A 21,906-nucleotide genomic window follows, 5' to 3' on the forward strand; every position below is an offset into this window, starting at 1 on the left:
TCTCTTGATGTTTCCTGCATCATTCAATATTTTGCCCATAGAATCTCTCGGTATTGCAACTCGAGGCTTAAATTTTTCTTCAATTCTTTCAGTTTGAGAAATGCCGAGCGTGTTCTTCCCTTTTGGTTTTCAAACTCCAGGTCTTTGCACATTTCATTATAGTAACTGGTTTTGTCTGCTCTAGCTGCTCTTTGAAATCTTCTGTTCAGCTCTCGTCACTTTTTCCATTTGCTTTAGTTACTCTGCTGAAAGGCAAGTTTCAGAGTCTCTCTCTCTTCTTTTTTTTTTTTTAATAGTTTTAGGTTTCACATTTAAATTTTTGATCCATCTGGGGTTAGTTTTTGTGTGTGGTGTGAGGTATGGATCTTGCTTCATTTTTCTGCAAATGGAATCCAGTTTTGCCAGAACCATTTGTTAAAGAGACCATCTCTTCCTCCATTTAATGGATTTCAGCCCTTTGTCAAAGATCAGCTGACCGTAGGTCAATGGATCTGTTTCTGGGTTTTCAGTTCTATTCCACTGGTCTATGTGTCTGTCATCATACTGATACCAGGCTGTTTTGACTCCTGTGGCTGTATAGTAGGTTTTGAGATCCAGGGTGTAAGACCTCCTACTTTGTTCTTGTTCAATAGTGCTTTGCTCATCTGTGGTCTCTTTCCTTTCCATATAAAATTGGTGATTGGTTTTTCCATATCCTTAAAGAATATTGGTGGGATCTGGATTGGGAGTGCATTGAATGTATAGATTGATTTGGGTAATAGTGACATTTTCATGATGTTCAGTCTTCCTGTCCATGAGCATGGTATGTTCTTCCATTTATGTAAATCTCTTATGGTTTCTTGAAGTACTCTTTTGTAGTTTTCTTTGTACAGGTATTTTTTGTCTCTGATAAGATATATTCCCAAATATTTAATTATTTTTTTGTAGCTATTGTAAACGGTAGGAGCTCTGGTAGTGTAGTGCCTAAGGCGTGTGACTGCTAACCAGAAGGCTGGCGGTTCAAACCCACCAGCCATTCCTCGAAAGGAAGCTTGGGCAATCTTCTTCTGTAGACCTCGGAAACACAAGGAGGGGTCACTATGAGTCAGTTCTGACTCGACAGCAGTGAGTTTGGTTTTTTTGTAAATGGTATTGATTCCCTTAGTTCCTTTTTAGTAATCTCTTTGCTGGTGTAGAGGAATCCAACTGTTTTTTGGATATTGATCTTGTATTCTCCCACTATGTTAAATCTCTCAATTAGTTCTAGTAGTTTTTTTTGCTGAGTCTCTCAGCAATGTATAGGCTTATATCATCAGCAAATAGGGATAGCTTTATTTCTTATTTACCAGTTTGGATGTCTTTGATTTCCCTTTCTTGCCTTACAGCCCTGGCTAGGACTTCCAGTACAATATTGAACAGAAGTGTTGCTAGAAGGCATCCTTGTCTGGTTTCTGTTTGCAAGGAGAATGGTTTCAGTCTCTCTCCATTGAGAATAATGTTGGCTGTTGGTTTTGTATATATGCCCTTTATTATGTTGAGGAATATTCCTTCTATTACTATTTTTCTGACAGTGTTTTTTAATCAAGAATGGGTGTTGGATTTTATCAGATGCTTTTTCTGCATTGATTGATATGATTGTGTTTCTTTTTCTTTATTTTACTTATGTGATGAATTATGTTGATTGTTTTTCTAATGTCGAACCATCTTTGCGTACCTGGTATGAACCCCACTTGGTCATGATGTATATTATTTTTTCTATTTGTTGTTGGAGTCTGTTGGCTAGGATTTTGTTGAAGATTTTTACATCTATATTCTTGAGGGATATTGGTCTGTAGTGTTCTTTTTTAGTGATGTCTTTGCCTGGTTTTGGTATCAAGGTTATGTTTGCTTCATAAAATGAATTTGGGGGGATTCCATCCTTTTCTGTGTTCTAGAATAGTTTGAGTACCATTGTTGTCAGTTCTTCTCTGAATGTTTGGTAGAATTCTCCAGTGAAACCATCTGGGTCAGAATTTTTTTTGTTGGTAATCTTTTTATGACCTGTTCAGTCTCTTCTTTTGTTATGAGTCAATTCAAATTTTCTACCTCAGTCTGTGTTCGTTTAGGTAAGTGGTATGTTTCTAGGAACTCTGGTGGCTTAGAGCCTAAGGCATTTGACTGCTAACCAGATGGCTGGTGGTTCAAACTCACCAGCTACTTCTTGGAAGTAGGGTTGGGCAATCTACTTCCATAGTGATATTGCCTTGGAAACCTGAGGAGGGGTCACTGTGAGTCAAATCCGACTCAATGGCAGTGCACAACAACAGTATGTTTCTAGAAATCTGTCCATTTCTTCTAGATTTTTTAATTTGTTGGAGTATAATTCTTCATAGTATCCTGATACTATCCTTTTTATTTCAGTTGGTTCTGTTGTGATGTTGCCCCATTTGTTTCTTATTGTGTTATTTCTATTCTCTCTGTTTTCCTTTGTTAAATTTGCTGATGGTTTGTCAATTTTATTAATCTTTTCAAAGAACCAACTTATGGTCTTGTTGATTTTTTTCTGTTGTCTTTTCTATTTTCTGTTTCATTTATTTCTGCTCAGTCTTTATTATTTCTTCTGGTAACTGTAGGCTTCTTTTGCTGCTCTTTTTCTAAGTGTTTGGAGACGGTGGGTTAAAGTGGTGTTGATTTTAGCTCTTTCTTCTTTTTTGATGTATACATTTATTGCTATAAAGTGTCCACTGGCAGTAACTCTGCAGAAGTAGATTGCCCAGTCTTCATTCCGAGGAGTGCCTGGTGGGTTTAGAACTGCCAGCCTTCTGGTTAGCAGTCAAATGCCTTAGGTACTATGCCACCAGATCTCCTTTTTTTTTTTTTTTTTTGATCACTGCTGTTGCTTTTTCCCAAAGATTGTGATATATTGTGTTTTCATTCTTGTTAGGTTCGAGGAATTTTTTCACTTCATTTCTCATTTCTTATATTACCCTGTCGTTATTAAGGAGGGGTGTTATTCTGTTCCCATGTGTTGGCTCTTTTTCCATTTGTCCTTCTGTTACTGATTTCTCATTTTATAGCATTGTGATCTGAGAAGATGCTTTATAGTATGTCAGTATTTTAAAATTTATTAAGGCTTGCTTTGTAGACTAACATGTGGTCTATGCTGGACAATGTTCCATGTGCACTAGAAAAGAATGTATATTGTGCTGTTGTTGGGTGAAGTGCTGTGTAGATGTCTATAAAATCAAGTTGATGGATTGTATTGTTTAGTTCTTCTATGTCTTTGTTGAATTTCTTTCCACTTGTTCTGTCTTTCATTGAAAATGGTGTATTAAAATCTCCTGCTGTGACTATGAAGTCATCTATTTGCCTTTTCAATTCTGTAAAGTCTGATTTATGTATTTTGGGACTCTTTCATGGGCTGCATAGATATTCATTATGGTTATATCCTCTTGTTCAATAGATCTTTAATCATTATATAATGTCCTTCCTTGTTTCTTATGGTGGTTTTTGTCTTAAAGTCAATTTGATCAGAAATTAATATTGCCACTCCTGCTCTTTTTTGATTTCCATTTGCTTGATATAACTTTTTCCAACCTTTGATTTTTAGTCTATTTTTGTCTTTCTTTCTAAGGTATGTCTCTTGTAGGCAGCATATTGATGGATTATGTTTTTATCCAGTCTGCAACTCTCCATCTTTTGAGTGGAGCATTTAATCTATTGACATTCAGTGTAATCAACAAGTATGAATTTGTTGTTCTCATTTTTCTTATGTGTTTTTTCATGATGTTGCTGATTTCTTTGTTCCATATAATTTTCTGTACTGAGCTCATTTTGTTTATGAATCATGTTATTTCTTTCATTGCTGTTGTTTTAGTATTTCCTAAATATTGGTGCTTGTCCTCTTTTTTATTTTGATGTGAAGGTTTATTATTTTTCTTTGAGGTTACCCTGTGATTTATAATTTTCTTTCCAAGTTTAAAGCAGTTCATTCTGTCTTGCAATTGTCTTGACTTCCTCTCCATTTAGAAGTTCTATAACTACATAATTTTTTTCCCTCTTTTTGGTTTGTAGTTGTCCTCATTTACCAATTGATGTCTCTGGTTCTCTGTTTACAATCTTGTAAGCTTATTTTCTTTTGGAAACTTCCATAACTGGGTTGGTTTCTAGGTTATGTCATCTTGTGTATCAATGGTCTGTTGTTTGCTGTTGTTGGTTTTTGTCCAAAGGACTCCTGTTAGCATCTCTTATAAGGTTGGTCTGGCTTAACAAATTCCCTTAATTTCTGCTTATGGGAAAATCTCCTAGTTGTACCATCATATTTGAGGGACAGTTTTGCTGGGTATATATTTCTTGTTGGAATTTTTTTTTCTTTCAGGGTTTTACATATACTATTCCATTGCCTTCTCACCTTCATGGTTTCTCCTGGGAAATCAGACCGTAGTCTCATCGGTTGCCTTTTGTAGGTAACTTTTTGTTTTTCCCATGCTGCTTTCAGGATTCTTTCTTAGTCTTTGGTTTTGGTGACTTTGAGATGGTATGTCTTGGTGATTTTCCTTTGGAGTCTATCTTGTTTGGGGTTCATTTGACCTCTTGAATGGATATATTGTCGTCTTTCATCATAGCAGGGAAATTCTCTTCAACAAATCTTCAACTGTTTTCTCTGTGGTTTTATTTGTCTCTTTCTGTTCTGGACATCTGATTACACATAGTTTATTCCTCTTGATGGTATCCCACATGAATCTTAGGCTTTCTTCATTTTGTTTTGATCTTTTTTTCTGATTAATCCCTTTCTAAAGAAGTATTGAGGTAATTGTCTTCAGTCTCACTAATTCTGTTTTCCATTGATTCAATTCTGCTCCTTTGCCCATTCAATGTGTTATCTATTTCTGAAAATTTAGTATTAATCTTCTGGATTTCAGTCTTTAGATTTTGTATCATATCATATCATAAATTTTTCATTTGTTTTGTCATTTTGTGCTTGTATTGTCTCCAGAATTGTTCTAGAGTTTTATCTGTGTTTTCCTTAATTTTGTCAAGGTTTTTCTTGATCTGTCTCTCAGTCTGTTGAAGGTACTTAGATATAATTCTTTTCAATTTCTTATCAGGAAGTTCTAATGCTGCTTCTTCCCCAGGGATGTTTTCTGGGTCTCTGTCCTTGTCCCTTGGTTTTGCTGCTTTATCTTGTTTCTCTGTGTGGACTGATGGTCTGTTGTCTCTGAGGCATTATGCCATTTTTGTATTTATATGTAATTGGTGAATATATGTTGGAGTGATTTACCCAAGATTTTAGTTTTCTTTGTTTTGTTTGAATGTATCTGAGTAAGCAGGGTACTGTAGTCCTTTGTTCACTGGTTGGTAGCACTTATGTACTCACCACTTGTCTCCTGGTTGGGGTGATAGATAATGAGAGTAGGTGCATAGATCTCTGATAGGTCTTTGTATAGAGTAGTTAAGGGTGAGTCATGCTTGTATTAGCTCCCATGTATTGTTGGCCAGTTGGTGCAGAAGCAAGTGGTGGCCCTCACTCATTAGGTGGGGCTACAGGAGGTGTGGGTATGGTTGGGTTGTATGGGCATGGTTGCTATCTCCCACTCAGTTAGACAAAAATAACCATCAGGAAAACCACCAAAAAAGTAAAAACAAAAGGACGAAAACACTTATTACATAAACACATGGGAATAATCATCAAAAAGAGAAAGACAGAAAAAAAAGGCAATAAAGGAGATGAAATATTTAAAGAAATACTTAGGAAGACAAAAGAAATATAAATAGAAAAAGAGAAAGAAAAAATATCCCACAATATCTGGGAAGGGGGCAATAAAAGAGCTAGAATAAGAGAATAATGAAGAAAATAATGGGAAAAATGCAGAAGGATAAACAAGGGATGGGAAGGACCACAAGAAAGAAACAAATGGGAACCAAGGGAAGGGAAGAACAAAAGCCATAAACTAGAACCTAGGAAGAGAAAAAAAAAAGTAAAAATAAAAAGGAAAGAAAACAAAAAAAGAATAATATAAAAAGAAAAAAAATCTGAGTGGAGCAGGACAGGGCACCCAGGCTCTGTCAGAACACACAGACTGGGATAGAATTGCTGCTGGCGCAGAAGGTGGGTAGAGATAAGGGATGGCTGTACCGTCATTCATCTAGAGGGTGTGGAGTATAATTGTAACTAAGGGAATATCACACCTTTTCAGTCCTTGATCTTCAGTATGTCTGGGCTATCTTCAGCAAGCAAAGCCTATTCTTATGTCCCTGGAATGTGAATGAGAACACTGTACCTTTAAATATTCAAAATGGCCACATGTCTTCTAAACATTCAAAATGGCTGTGCCCTCTGGACAGCTCAGTTTGTCTCCTTCTTTGCCGTTTCCCTTTTGTCATCTGCCACCAGTGTAGTCGTCTATGCAGCCCTTGGAGAGCAGGGCCAGTTTTTAGGTTAATTCTCAGGTAATAACACCAGTTGGAAATATTCAACCTGTCCATGCTGTCAAGATGGCTGACGGTCCACAGCTCCGTTTGTCTCCTTACTCACTGTTTTCATTCAGGTTCTTCTACTAGTTGGTGTTCAATCTACTTTTGTATCATTTCCTTCAGAGTTCAGGGCTCTAGGATTATCTTTTTACCTTTGTCAGTTTCTTTTCTTTGTTGAATAGGGTCTGTGTAGCTTGTCTGACACCAGAAGTCCTATTTCTTTCTTTTTTAGAGGTTCTGTTTGTTTTATACATACAGTTAACAATATGAAGACTATCTTTTATGTATTAACTTGTAACTTATATATTTCAGTTATTAGCATTGTGAATATTATTGGTTATTGTTCTATGGCATTATCAGCCATATATGGTGTTGAATCCTATGGGAATGACATAATTTATTTTAAAATGTCATTTTTTGGATGTTTAGCATAGTTTTTTGGGTGTGTGATTTAAAAATGTATCTCTTTTTTGCTCATGTTTTCCTTAGGATAAATTCCCAGCAAGGGGATTAAGGCATTTGTTGGAAGGAGTATAACATGGTAACCAAGAGCATTCATTTGGGAGTATGATGGGCCCACATTTAAGTCCAGACTTCCTTTCTTTTTGACTGTGTGACCCTGGGCAGGGTTCCTTCACTCCTCTAAAGTGTCTGTTATCCTGGTACACTGCATTGTATGGTTCCCTTCCTAAAAGCATATACCTGTTCACACTTCCACACAACACTCCTCACCTTAGTAGGATGTCTAATTATTAAACAGTAGTATCTCATTAGATTAATTTGTCTTTCTTTAATTATTTGTTAAGTTGAACATTAATTTATATTGCTTATTTGTAGCCATTCTAAGAGTTTTCTTATTCATTCATTAATTTCCTTTTGTTATTTTCTATTGATAAGATCATCTTTGTAACCACCTTTTAAAAGTGTTTGTATAAGAATGTTATTATTTTGTTATAACCTTTGTTTTATATATACTATGTATGTTGTTGCTGTTGTTATGTGCCATCCAGTTAGACCTGACTCATAGCGACCCCTCCTTGGGTTTCTGAGGTGGTATCACTATGGAAGTAGATTGCCCAACCTTCCTTCTGAAGAGTGGCTGGTGGGTTTGAACCGCCAGCCTTCTGGTTAGCAGTCATGTGCCTTAGGCACTACGCTATCAGAGCTCCTATACTATATATACTTAACCCACAATCTGTTGTTTGTGTTTTTATTTTTATTGTGGGGTTTTAGTATGTTTAATGACTGTAAACTTAACTTTTTTAAACTTTTTTCGTTATCTTTTCTTTTTTAAAAAAAGACCTTCCCTACTCAGAGGAAAGAAAATATTCAATCTCTTGCATTTTATGTTCTGTTTTTAAACTAAATTCTTACTCCCTTCTTGAGATAAAAATGAAGTTAATTTTACTAATTTTTTAGATGTTTGCTATATTAGATAACTTTAAAAAATATATAGAGGTTGAAGAAAGGGAAGCAGTACCACATCAGATTGTTGCAGTTGGAGTTCATTGGAACAAACATATAGAGCATTTGATCAAAGAATTCATGTATGATCCCTACATTGTGATCACGTCCATGGAAGAAGCTGCTCTCTATGGCAGTGTCCAACAGGTAATGAGCTGTGTGTGTGCGTATCTATGTATGTAATGCGTGTGGGAGGGATTGATGAACACATGCAGGTACCTTAATTTCATGCCTCAGTATTAGAAGATTAAAGCTTTGATTTTACATACAAATCTGTACTTGTTTTGTCTGAACTTACATTGCTTTCCTAGACATTCTTTTCTATTAAAATCATAACTTACCTTGAAAAGTGAAACTTGGAGCATCTTGAACATTTAGAAAATAACATTGTTTCTGTGTTTTATTACCAGGTAGTACATCTTTGCCTGGAAAGTGAAAAAACCTCTACTTTACTCCAAACACTGGATTTCATTCCAAGTCAGGCACAAAAGACCTTGATCTTCACCTGTTCTGTAGCTGAAACAGAAGTAGTGTGGAAGGTGAGCAGTTTCATATATAAAACTTCCTCACTGTGTAAATTGTGGTTGAATCCTGGACTCCTGGAAGATTACTGGAGTAGTTATATGTCACAGGGAAATAAAATTTACATTCAGAAATAGAAGCAGTTCTGCTACCAGGAATGAGAGCAGGAGGGACGAGGAAGATGGGACCAGATTCTTCAATGACATGAACTTCTCCTCTGAGAAGCGGTGCTTTATAGTTTTGTCATGGCTGAACACGAAAAGGTTTATGAAGAAATGCCAGTGTGTTCTGTACCCTCTATTTAAGAAGATAGCATTAAAAGTATGATCATATAGCCAGAAAAGCCAGATAAACAGGCTGAAGATTTATCTGATTTAACCTAATTTTTAAAAATTACTGCAAAATTATAAAAATGTGAGACTCAATAGAACGTCTGCCTTTCAGCAATAAAAAGGTATTGTGAAAAGCTTCTGCTGACAACAGCAGCATATAATGTTTGGTGTACATGTATGCACATGTATAAAAATGTACACACGCACAAGTATGTATGTATTATTTCCAAAGGAAGGAAAATGGTTTTAGCAAAAAAATGTTTATTTCAGGGTGGGTGGGTGGGTGGTAAAAAAAAAAAAAAAAAATGTTTATTTCACTTGCATACATTTTTAAAGAAACTATAGCATTTTGGAAATATTTAAGTGTATAATCATCTCATTCTCCAGAATTACTGATCAATGAGGTAATAACTCTCACTGATAAAGTAGTTATTTTGATTAATTGAGGTCCCAGCGTGGCTCAAACAATTCACACTCGACTGCTAACCTAGCAGCATCAAGAAAGAAATGCAATCTGCTTCTCTAAAGATTATAGCCAAGAAAACCCTGTGGAACAGTTCTACCCTGTAACACATGGGGTCTCTGTGAGCTGGAATCAACTTGATGACAGTGGGGTTTTTGTTTTATGTTTGTTTTTAATATTGCTACATAAAGGGTGAGAAGGCCACATGTTCTGACCTCCTCTAATCCCACAAGAGGAAGACAGAGTCATCATCAGTAACCCATGGCCTATTCCTGCCAGGCCTGACATGCTGCCTCCCTCCAGCCCTTTCACCAACCATTCCTCCCAAAGCACCCACCACCTCTCTCCTGGGTTCGATAATTCACTGCAGTGGCCACACAGAGCTCACAGATTATGGGGTTTATTAGGGAAGCACCACAGGCTACAATTCGAGTTCAGGAAAAATGCTCAGCCTCTCTCCCAGCCCACTGTCCCTCAGCCAACAGTCTCTCACAGTCTCTTTCCCAGCAGCGCTGGTCCCTCAGTGTCTCACTCAGCAATGCGTGTCCCTTGCGTCTCTTTCCCAGCAGCACGTGTCTCTTTCAGCAGTACGTCTTCCTCAACCAACAGTCAGAGAGAGTTCTGACTCTAGGAGGCCTCCTTTTGAGCCCGGTAGAGTGGCCAAACTAGCCAATCATAGCATCAGAACGCTAAGCACGTGAGAGAGAGTGGGAACCTCCCAGAACATTGTATTGCACCACGCCCAACAGAAATAACCCAGGTGGATAACATTTACAATCAGGAGATCCTCAGTTGCTCATACCACCACTGAGTTTACAATGACTTATGGGTAAAAAAGCCATACTGAGTAATTTACTACACTGCAATTGCTAACTTGAAGGTTTTGGTTTTGACTGAATCAGTCTCTTTGGTTTCATTTTTAGGTAGTAGAAAGCAGTTCAGTATTTTGCTTGAAAATGCATAAAGAAGTAGTTTTTCATTTAAAAAGTGTTTTAGAACACTGGAAGAAGAAGTTAAGTTCTGGTTCTCATATTGTATTGGGTAAGTGTTTTCTGTTTGTATTTAGAGAAGGCTGAGCTAATATGAATCACATCTTCATTTATGTATCTCATCTCCAAATTTCTCATTTCACATGTTTACTGAGATTTACTAGTAGTGTTAATTTCAAAATGAAAAGATGACCTCCACTAAGATTTTAGTTTTGAGGTGGATTTAGGTGCATCCAGGGCTCTCAGATCAGTGGGCAGTGACCATTAGTCTAGACATCCTTCCTGGATTTCAACTTGAAGATCACAGTCTCAATAAAAACAAGACTAAACAAACAAGAAATATATATTACACAAATAATAATGTGCTTATGTTGTATGCTAGAGTAATTTATATATATATAAGCCTAAGAAGAAATGTGATCAGAAGTGATTAAGTTCAGTGTTAGAAGTATATAAAAGTCAAAGTGTATAAAATAAGTGAAAAATATGTGGACAACTTGAAGGCCTCCATATATAAACCAGAAGGCCTCTCTGTAATAGCAAAAGGCCTTTTTCAAGATAACAGAGAGACCACTTTTCTCTGAAATATAATCACTGTGAATGAAATTGTAGTATTGTTGGGGAAAATGAGAAGGAAGTTTTTTTGCATATAAAATGTGAAATATAGTAAAGAATATACTGAAGTGTGGTCATTGGAACTGCACTATGAAGTGAAAGAAAGTGCCTAATGTGAAATTGTTGGACTCCTTTTCTCCAGTTTTAACTGATGATTGCTTGCCACTCTTGGCCATCACCGATGCCACGTGTGTGATTCACTTCAGCTTCCCTTCCTCACCAAAAATTTTTGGTGGACGCCTGTATTGCATGTCTGATCATTTTCAGAGTTTAACTGAACAGGTTTGATTAATTTTTATTTTCTTTTAACATTCTGCTGCCATTTTCTGTGCAATGAGTATTCAGAGTGTGCAAGTGTCATGTTGTAGGCTGATGGGGATGATCCACTTCCTTTATCCCCCCCTGATTTTAAGGGTTCTCCTGCAGAACAGGGAGATAAAAAAACCAAATCTGTTTTGCTGCTGACGGAGAGAAATTCATGCCATGCAGTTGGTGTCTTACGCTACTTGGAGCGAGCAGATGCCAAAATTCCAGCAGAGCTGTATGAGTTTACTGCAGGGGTTCTCGAAGCCAAAGAAGATAAAAAAGCCAGAAGGCCTCTTTGTCCATATCTGAAGGCTTTTGGATTTTGCAAGTAAGTTAGTGTTCTTTTTTAAACTGGCCTGTAACATACAGTAAATTACATATAGATCATAAGTTTATAGCTTGAGAATTAAGTACATTTACATCCATGTAACCACCACCCAGCTCTCTTAAGGGAGCACCCTGGTGATTCCATCACACTCCTTCTCAGTTTACCTCCTCCCCCAGCGGTAATCCAGTATCTCTCAGTATCTATCTAGTTTTGTTTATTTTTTCAACTGCACATCAGTGGAATTGCACAGTATCTATTCTTTTGTTCCTGGCTTCTTTCTCTCAGCCTGATATCCATGACATCCATCTATATTTTTGCATGCACCAGTATTTTATTATTTACTTATTTTTGCTGTGTAGTATTACATTGTATAAGTTCATCACAAGTTAGGTATACAACCTCCTGTTGATGGGTTGTTTCCAGTGGCTGTGAACACTCTTGGACATGTCTTTCTGTGGAAATAGGCATCCATTTCTTTTGGGTATATAGTTAGAAGTGAAATTGCTGGGTCATGGGATAGGTATGTTTAACTTTTCTAAAGTGGTTGACCATACTACTGTCAGTTGTGTATGAGAGAGTTCAAGTTGCCTCATATCCTCACCAAACTTAATATTCTAATGAGGGTATAAGGGTAGCAAATTGCCATGATTTAACTTTGCATTTCCCTAAAGATTGTTGAGGGAGCTCTGGTGGCACAGTGGTTTAAGTGCCTGCTAACAGAAGGGCCAGCAGTTTGAACCCACCAGCTACTGCATGGGAGAAAGATAAGGCAGTCTGCTTCTATAAAGACCGTAGCCTTGGATGCCTTATGGGGCAGTTCTACTCTGTTCTGTAGGGTTGCTATGAGTCAGAATCCAGTTGCCAGCAACAGGTTTTATTTTGTTTTTTCTTTTAAATGATTATTGATGTTGACTGTCTTTTCATATTCTTATGGAATATTTGACCATGCTATTTTTGTGAAATGCCTATTTAGGTCTTTTGCTCATTTTTTAAATGGGGTGTTTATCTGGTTCTTACTGGTTTGTAGAAATAATTTATGTGTTCTAAATATAAGTGCTTTGTCAGATACATGCATTGAGAATATCTTATCCCAGTCTGTGGCTTGCCTTTTACCCTTTTAATGGTGTCCTTTTGGTATGTGTGTGGTAAAATATCTATCACTAAAATACTTTGCCATTTCAGCCACTGTACTGAAGTATTCAGTAACATATATCCTCATTATCCAGTCCCAAAAGTTTTTCATCACTCCAAACAGAAACCCAGTACCTCTTAAGCAGTTACTTACCATTTCCTCATTCCCTGGTAACCACTGATGCAACAACACAACACACTGCCATTGAGTCGAATCTGACTCATAGCGTCCGCTCCTTGGGTTTCCAAGGTGGTATCACTATGGAAGTAGATCGCCAACCTTCCTTCTGAGTGTCTGGTGGGTTTGAACCACCAGTCTTCTGGTTAGCCTTCAAATAAATGCCTTAGACACTATGCCACCAGAGCTCCCAACTACTGATAGACTTTCATTGTTATGCATTTGCCTGTTGTAGATATCTGATGTAAGTGGGATCATACAATATTTACCCTTTTGATTCTGACTTATTTTACTTTGCATGATGTTTTTAAGTTTCATCCATATCATAGCATGTATCATGTGTGTAGGTAACACATTTTCTTTCTTTATTCAACAGTTGATGAATATTTGGGTTGTTTTCCACCTTTTGGCTATTGTAAATAATGCTGCAGTGAACATTAGTGTACAAGTATCTGTTTGAATCCCTGCTTTCACTTCTTTTGGGTCTATACCTAGGGGTAAAATTGCTGGATCATTTGGTAATTCTGTGTTTAATTTTTTGAGGAACTCTGAAATTCTATTCTATAGCGGCTGTACCATTTCACAGCCCCACCCAGCAATGGATGAAGGTTCAAATTTCTCCACATCCTTGCTGCCAACGCTTGTTTTCCCTGCTAATAGTCATCATAGTGAAAGTGAAGTGATAGCTCATTGTGGTCTTGTTAATGCATTTCTCTAATAACTAATGGCACTGCACATGTTTTCATGTATTTGTTGACCATCATATATTTTGTTTGTAGAAATGTCTTAGTCCTTTGTCCATTTTTCAATTGGATTTTTTGTCTTTGTTGTTGAGTTGAATACATTTTTGTATATATTCTCGATAGTAAACCTTTATTGGATATATGGTTACCAAATATTTTCTCTTATTCTGTATGTTGTCTCTTTCCTTTTTGTAAAGTCATTTGATCATAAAAGTTCTTAATTTTGTCTGTTTTATCTTTCGTTGCTCATACTTTTGGTGTCATATTTAAGAATCCATTTTCAAAAGCTGGATCCCAAAGTATTACCTTGATGTTTTCTCCTAAGATTTTTATAGTTTTAGTTCTCATATTTAGATCCTTTTTTAATTTTTTATTGTGATCTGAGTGAAATTTTACAAAGCAGATTCATTTCACATTTTTATAGCACATACAAATATATATGTGAGAATATTGTCTGCCAAACCTATGTATGGTCATTGGTATATTCCTGTTTGCCTACTATGCCTGATCTTCTTGCCCATTTACTTGTGTGTCCACCTGTAGATCAGTGTTTGTTATTACTGATAGTGCAGTGTTGTGTATGTAATAGCATTTACATAATAATGTAATAGCATTACATGTCTGTACCTCTCATGTACCTCTCTGCGTCTTCCTTTTCTTTAGTGATACTGTGCTGGTCACACACTTTTGTTATATTGTATTTCCCTTCACTCAAATCAACATATGTCTCTTAACTAATCAGCAATTTTTCCTTCCCTCCCCTCCCCTCCTATCTCTGGTAACCACCAAAGAAAATGTCTTTCCCTGTGTAAACCTTTCCTTGACTTTTTTTCTGTCCTTATACCAATACAACATTTTCTTAAGTACTGTAGCTTTATAGTAAGTCTTGGAATCAGGTAAGTCCTCCAGCTATGCTCCTCTACTCCAAGATTGTTTTGGCTGTTTTAGATCTACTGTATCTCCATATGTAGTCCTGGCTGGCACAGACAATTAAGTGCTTGACTACTAACTGAAGGGTTGGTGGTTCAAACCCTACCAGAGGCTCTTTGGAAGAAAGGTCTGACAGTCTGTTTCTGAAAGACCACAGCTTCAAAAACCCTAAAGCACATACTCTGTATTCAGGGGGACACCATGAGTTGGAGTTAACTCAATGGCAGCTGTTCATTTTACTTTTATTATTATTATTATTATTATTTAATTTTTGTATCTATGTATCTGTTTTAGAATGGCTTGCCAACTTTTTGAAAACTTTTGGTTAGATTTTAATAGGGACTGCATTAATCCTGTGGATTAATTGGGAAAATGTGAACTTCTTAACAATTAATGGGATCCTGCCTCACACTGATCTAGATATAATGCCAGTGTTTGAGAGAGGGATAGGTAATAGGTATCTGATAAATATTTGCTGTATTCAGTTTGATTTTAAGATAAGTGTTGGCATTAACTGTTTTGAATTATGGTATATTGAATAGGTTATTAGCAGTAATTTCCATATGCCTTTAAGTAGAATATTAACTTTTGAAACTGAACCTTCAGCTGTTGCTTAGCTTGGAAATAACATTATAGCTAAAACTTCTAGTTTAGAGCTTAATCAACCCTTACTGTGCATTATGGCAGTATGTTTCTGATTCAGGAGTCTTTCTTTTGGAAGTGTATTTTGTTTATTGACATAATACATTTAAGAATGTCTAGAGAAATAATAAAATAACTATCTCCTTTCATTTTATTCAATGTTAATTATGTTTTAGGATACTTTTCCATTTTTTTATATACTCTCAGTACCATCTGAAGTATTTAATGTGGTTACTTCACTTTAAAGATGTGTGGAGCAAAATCTCTCTGATTTCAGTTGTGGGTTAATTTTCCTAAAGAATAATTAAAAATTAATGATAATAATTATTATTGTTTTTTTCTGGTATAAAAATCTTGTTTCCTTTTTTTTAAGAGACAAAAGGCTCTGTCTTGATCGACACTATATTAATCCAGAAATAGATACGCCAACGAAATTACCTAACCAAGCTCTGCCAATGTTTGGATACATTAAAGTAAGTTCTGTTAAAGGTGTTTTTGTCCCATGACTAATCATTTTAATGAACATTTTATTTTTTTAAGTAGCAGACTCTTAGTACATTATAATGAGTTGCAGTGGTTAGCATCAATATACCACAGTTAATGTGGCAGTATTAATCTGGGTCTTCATAAGGTGCCTATTTTAATACACCAGTTTATTTAGAAAACGAAGATAAAATTGGGAAAATAGATGAACCACTGTAACAATTTAGGGATTTTTTTAGTTTTGTTTTCAGAAAATGTCAAGTCTTCTTCCTTAAAAAATATATACTGTGTTTTATATTTAACCATAGAAGCTGTTGCTATCATGTGGATTCTTACATCAGTGTGAGAAAGAACTTCTATAGGATAGTGCTTGTGTTTATTGTAGAAGAGAGGAAGTTGTGAGTGAGAGGGTAATTTAGAGTCAAAAGACATGGAACTAGGATCTTCAAGGCTGCAGAAGAGCCTGTGTGTTGGAGGTAGAGGACCTTCAGTGGAATCCTGGGTCAGAGTTTTACCATTCTCTTTTTATTGGTCGTCCTGGTCTATGGTCCTAGTGGGGTAATCATATGTGCTCTGTAGTTTATCTTTATTCAAGCCTCCATTGCTAGATATTTGAGTAGCTGTCCATTTGTAAGCTATTAAAAATAATACTGTGATTACACAAATCTTTGCAGAACATTCATGATTATTCTTCAAGGAAAATTCTGAGATGTAGAATATAATTGCTGAATCAAGAGTTTGTCACTTTCTCCCAAATCCTTCTTATGACACTCTTCATTTCTTTCCGAATTATAAAAATTTTATCCTCTTCACTTTGTCTGTCCTTTAAGGTATTATCTGTTACGTTCATTCGTGCTTGTGTTACTTCTCCTTAGATGTTGTGTTGTTTTTGTTGTTACGTGCCATCGAGTTGGACCCGATTCATAGCAACCCTTCCTTGGGTTTCCGAGATAGTATCACTACGGAAGTAGATTGCCCAACTTTCCTTCCGATAGTGGCTGGTGGCTTTGAACTGCTAGCCTTCTGGTTAGCAGTCAAGTTCCTTAGGCACTATGCTACCAGAGCTCCCTATTTCTCTATAGAGTTGCTGTAACAAATGATAACAAACTTGATAGCTAGAACCAGTTTCTTCTCCTTCAATTCTGGAGGCCAGAAATTCATCAGCAAGACCACATTCCCTTGGGGGGCTCTAAAGAACAATCTGTTTCTTACCTCTTCTAGCAACTGGTGGCTCTAGGCTTTTTTTAAAAATTGTGATTTGGGTGAAAGCTTACAGAAAAAAAATTGTTTTCTATTCAATAGCTGATACACATTTTGTTTCATGACATTGATTGCAATCCCCGTAATGTAACAGCTCTCTTCCCACTTCTTCCCTGTGGTTACCTTTTCTCTGTGTCATTCTTGCTCTGCATTCCTACCCTCTGAGGCTTCCTGTACAAATGGTACCCTTCTGATCTCCCATGGTTGATTGTTCTAAGGAGTATTACATACCTGGAGTAATTGTTCACCTTGTAGGCCTGTCCATTGTTTGGCTGGAAGCAACAAGATGAGTTCAATTCCAGGCCTGAAGGGTGACTAGGGGCCATAGTCTCAGAGGTTTCACCAGTCTATATTAGACCAGTAAGTCTGGTGGGGTTTTATTATTATTATTATTTATTTATTTATTTATTATGATTTTGAGTTTTGTTCCACATTTTTTCCCCTACTCCCTTTCTGAGCAGTTGACAATGGTAGCCTGGCACCATCTTGTTCTTCTAGTCTCACAGTCATGTAGGCTGAGGTTCACATGATACACTAGTCCCTTAGACAAATTGTTTCCATGCACCCTTGATTTTCTTCATTCTTCTTTACTCTGAGTGAGGAAAGACCAATTATTGCATCTTAGATGGCCATTTGCAAGCTTTTAAGAACACAGTCACTATTCACTAAAGTAGGAGCTCTGGTGGCATAGTGCCTAAGGCATTTCACTGCTAACCAGAAGGCTGGTGGTTCAAATCCACTAGCCACTCCTTGGAAGGAAGGTTGGGCAATCTACTTCTGTAGTGATAAAATCACCTCAAAAACCCAAGAAGGAGTCCCTATGAGTTGGATCCAACTAGACAGCAGTGAGTTTGTTTTTTTGTTTACTCACCAGAGTAGGATGTAGACAGTGTTTTTGTGTAGTATGTTATGGCAGTTGTCCCTTGCAACCATGGTTCTGAGCCCATGAGCCTAGTGTTTCACTTCCTTAAGGTGTTTGACTATGGCTAAGAAGCTATCGTAACCTTGTTAGCATTATTATTGATATGGACTTTTTTAAAATATATATTGTTGGTATGTTATTTATGTACAGTGAAATACCAAAACTAAAGTGATATGGGTCAGTGCTTTTTTTTTTTTTTTTTCAGTGTTCCCTCTCCTCCACTCCCATCCCTGGTAACCAAGAAAGAAAGTTTCGTTTCATATATAAACCTTTCCTTGAGTTTTTACAACAATGAACTAATACTATATGTGTGCTTCTGTGATTGACTTATTTCACTCAGCATAATGTTCTCCACATTCATCCATATTATGCAGTGTTTTGCAGATTTTACATTATTTATTAGTGTTGCATAGTATTCCATTGTTGGTGTGTACCATAGTTTGGTTATCCATTCTTCTGCTGATGAGCACCTCGGTTGTTTCCATCTTTTTGCTGTTATAAATAGTGCTGTGATGAACATGGGTGTGCAAATATCTGTTCTTGTCCTAGCTTTCACTTCTTTAGGACATGTACCTAGTAATGGAATTGCTGGATCAAATGTTATTTCTAATTGCAGCTTTTTAAGGAATTGCCATACTGCTTTCCACAGTGGTTGTATCATTTTATAGTCCCACCAGCAGTGTATGAGAGTCCCAATCTCTCCACATCCTCACCAGCATTTGTTATTTTCTGTCTTGTTGAACTTTGCCATTAGTGATGGGATGAGATGGTATCTCATTGTTGTTTTGATTTGCATCTCTTTAATGGCTAATGATCATGAACATTTCTTCATGTATTTGCTGGCCGCCTGAATATCCTCTCTGGTGAAGTGTCTATTCATGTCTTCTGCCCATTTTTTAGTTGGATTCTTAATCTTTTTGTTGTTGGAGTTTTCTATAAATTTTAGAGATAAGTCTCTTGTCAGATTTGTCGTTGCCAAATATTTTTTCCCAATCTGTAGGTTCTCTTTTGATTCTTTTGGAGAAGTCTTTGGAAGCACATAAGAATTTAATTTTTAGAAGGTCCAATTCATCTAGTTTATCTTCTGCTGTTTATGCATTTTGGGCTATGCTTGATAGTCTATGTATGCCATATAATAGGGCCTCTAAATTTGCCTCAAGTTTTCCTTGAGGAACTTTAAGGTTTAGGTTTCATATTTAAGGCTTTGATCCATCTGGAGTTCATTTTTGTGTATGGTGTTGAGATATAGATCTTGTTTCATTTTTCTGCAAATGGATATCCAGTTTTGCCAGCACCATTTGTTAAAGAGACCATCTCTTCTCCCATTTAATGGATTTCAGCCCATTGTCAAAGATTGGCTGACCATAGGTCGATGGATCTATTTCTAGGTTTTTCAGTTCTGTTCCAGTGATCTAAGTTCCTGTTGTTGTACCAGTACCAGACTGTTTTGACTATTGTGGTTGTGTAGTAGGTTTTGAGATCTGCCAGTGTGAGACCTCCTACTTTGTTCTTCTTCTTCAGTAGTGCTTTGCTTATGCAAAGTCTCTTTCCTTTCCATATAAAGTTTAGTTTTTGGTTTTTCCATATCTTTAAAGAATGTCGATGGGATCTAGATTGGGATTGCATTGAATGTGTAGATTGCTTTGCGTAGAATTGACGTTTTCACAATGTTCGATCTTCCCATCCATGAACATGGTGTGTTCTTCCATTTATGTAGATATTTTATGGTTTCTTGGAGTAATGATTTGTAGTTTTCTTTGTACAGATCTTTTGTGTCCCTAGCGAGATTTATTCCCAAGTATTTTATTTTTTGAAAGCTATTGTGCATGCACTGATGTCTTTATTTCCTTCTCAGCAAGCTCTTTGCTGATGTAGAGGAATCTACCTGATTTTTGGATGTTGATCTCGTATTCCACCACTATGCTAAATCTCTCAATTAGTTCCAGTAGTTTTTTTTCCTGAGTCTTTTGGATTTTTTATGTATAGGATCATATCATCAGCAAATAGGGATAGTTTTACTTTTTGTTTACCAGTGTGGATGCCTTTGATTTCCTCTCTTGCCTTATTGCCCTGGCTAGGACTTCCCATACAATGCTGAACAGAAGTGTTGATAGAAGGCATCTTTGTCTGGTGTCTGTTCACAAAAGGAATGGTTTCAGTCTCTCTCCCTTGAGAATAATGTTGGCTGTTGGTTTTGCATGTATGCCCTTTATTAGGTTGAGGAATGTCCCTTCTGTCGTTGTTTTGCTGGGAGTTTTTATCAAAAATGGGTGTTGGATTTTATCAGATGCCTTTTCTGCATCTATTGATATGATCATGTGGTTCTTTTCCTTTGTTTTATTTATGTGATGAATGACGTTGATTGTTTTTCTAATATTGAACCATCCTTGCATACCTGGTAGGAATCCCACTTTGTCATAATGTATTATTTTCTTGATATGTTGTTGGAATCTATTGGCTAAGATTTTGTTGAAGATTTTTGCATCTATATTCATGAGGGATATAGGTTTGTAGTTTTCCTTTTTAGTGATGTCTTTGCCTGGTTTTGGTATCAAGGTTATGTTTGCTTCATGAAATGAATTTGTGAAGATTCCATCCTTTTGTATGTTTTAGAATAGTTTGAGTAGGATTGGTGTCAGTTCTTCTCTGAATGTTTGGTAGAATTCGCCAGTGAAACTGTCTGGGCCAGCGCTTTTTTTTTTGTTGTTGGTAATTTTTTTATCACCTGTTCAATTTCTTCTTTTGTTACGGGTCTGTTAAATTTTCCACTTCAGCCTCTGTGAGGTTAGGTAAGTAGTATGTTTTGAGAAATCTGTCCATTTTTTCTAGATTTTTTAATTTTTTGGAGTATGGTTCTTCAGAGTACCATAATTTCTGTTGGTTCTCTTGTGGTGTCATCCAATTCATTTCTTACTTGTGTTATTTGTATTCTGTCCCTCTTTTCCTTTGTTAAATTTGCCAGTGGTTTGTCCATTTTATTAATCTTTTCAAAGAACCAACTTCTAGTCTTGTTGATTTTTTTTAATTGTCTTTCTATTTTCTGTTTCATTTATTTCTGCTAGAATCATCTTTATAATTTCTTTTCTTCTGGTGATTGTAGGCTCTTTTTGCTGCTCTTTTTCTAATTGTTGGAGATGCTGGGTTGAGGTGTTGATTTTGGGTCTTTCTTCTTTTTTGATGTGTGCATTTTTTGGTACAAATTGGCTGCTGATAAATTGGCTTTTGCTGTGTACTAAGATTTTGGTATGTTGTGCTTTCATTCTCATTTGATTCAAGGAATTTTATTTATTTCATTTTTTATTTCTTCTATTACCCATTTTCAAGAAGGGTGTTACTCATTTTCTATTTTCTTTTTCATTTTCCTTCCTATTGTTGATTTCTAATTTTATAGCATTGTGATCTGAGAAGATGCTTTGCGGTATTTCATTGTTTTTTTAATTTATTGAGGCTTGCTTTGTGGCCGAATACATGCTCTATCCTGGAGAATGTTCCATGTGCACTGAAAGAATGTACATTGTACAGTTTTGGGGTGAAGTGCTCTGTAGATGTGCATAAGGTCAGGATGGTGAATTGTATTGTTTAGTTCTTCTGTGTCTTTGTTGAGTTTCTTTCCAGTTGTTAAAGTCTCCTATTATGACTGTGCAGTCATCTATTTGCCTTTTCAATTCTGTTGAAGTCTGATTTATGTATTTTGGGGCTCTTTTCTTGGTTGCATAGATATTTATTATGGTTATGGCGTCTTGTTCAGTTGATCCTTTAATCATTATATAATGTCCTTCCTTGTGTCTTCTGGTGTTTTTTGGCTTAAAGTCAATTTTATCAGAACTTAATATTGCCACTCCTGCTCTTTTATGGTTGCCATTTGCTTGATACATCTTTTTCCAACCTTTGCTTTTTAGTCTAACTGTGTCTTTGTCTCTAAGGTGTGTCTCTTGTACACAGCATATTGATGGGTTATGCTTTCTTATCCAGTCTGCAACTCTCTGTCTCTTGAGTGGTGCATTTAATCCATTGACATTCAGTGTAATTATCAACAAATATGAATTTGTTGCTCTCATTTTGTTATGTGTTTTCACGTGGTGTTGCTGATTTCCTTGTTCCATATAATTTTCTGTGCCAAGCTCATTTTGTTTATGGATCGTGTTATTACTTCCTTCATTCCTGTT

General features: G+C 36.4%; 1 protein-coding gene across 1 annotated transcript in view; it reads left to right on the plus strand.

Annotated features, from left to right (window-relative positions):
* The window catches only part of TDRD12 (tudor domain containing 12), a gene marked incomplete at its 5' end in the record, with an annotated part of 227,744 nt that overhangs the window by 153,261 nt on the left and 52,577 nt on the right, over nucleotides 1–21,906 (plus strand). The window contains 6 exons of the mRNA XM_042782749.1: nucleotides 7,852–8,043; nucleotides 8,307–8,435; nucleotides 10,137–10,254; nucleotides 10,960–11,099; nucleotides 11,231–11,451; nucleotides 15,449–15,548. Of these exons, the coding sequence (XP_042638683.1) occupies nucleotides 7,852–8,043; nucleotides 8,307–8,435; nucleotides 10,137–10,254; nucleotides 10,960–11,099; nucleotides 11,231–11,451; nucleotides 15,449–15,548 (900 nt within the window). The remainder of the gene's footprint in view (nucleotides 1–7,851; nucleotides 8,044–8,306; nucleotides 8,436–10,136; nucleotides 10,255–10,959; nucleotides 11,100–11,230; nucleotides 11,452–15,448; nucleotides 15,549–21,906) is intronic.

This window comes from Orycteropus afer, unplaced genomic scaffold (genome assembly GCF_000298275.1).
Source record: "Orycteropus afer afer isolate SDZICR_OR568_19922 unplaced genomic scaffold, OryAfe1.0 scaffold00459, whole genome shotgun sequence".
Lineage (NCBI taxonomy): Eukaryota > Metazoa > Chordata > Mammalia > Tubulidentata > Orycteropodidae > Orycteropus > Orycteropus afer.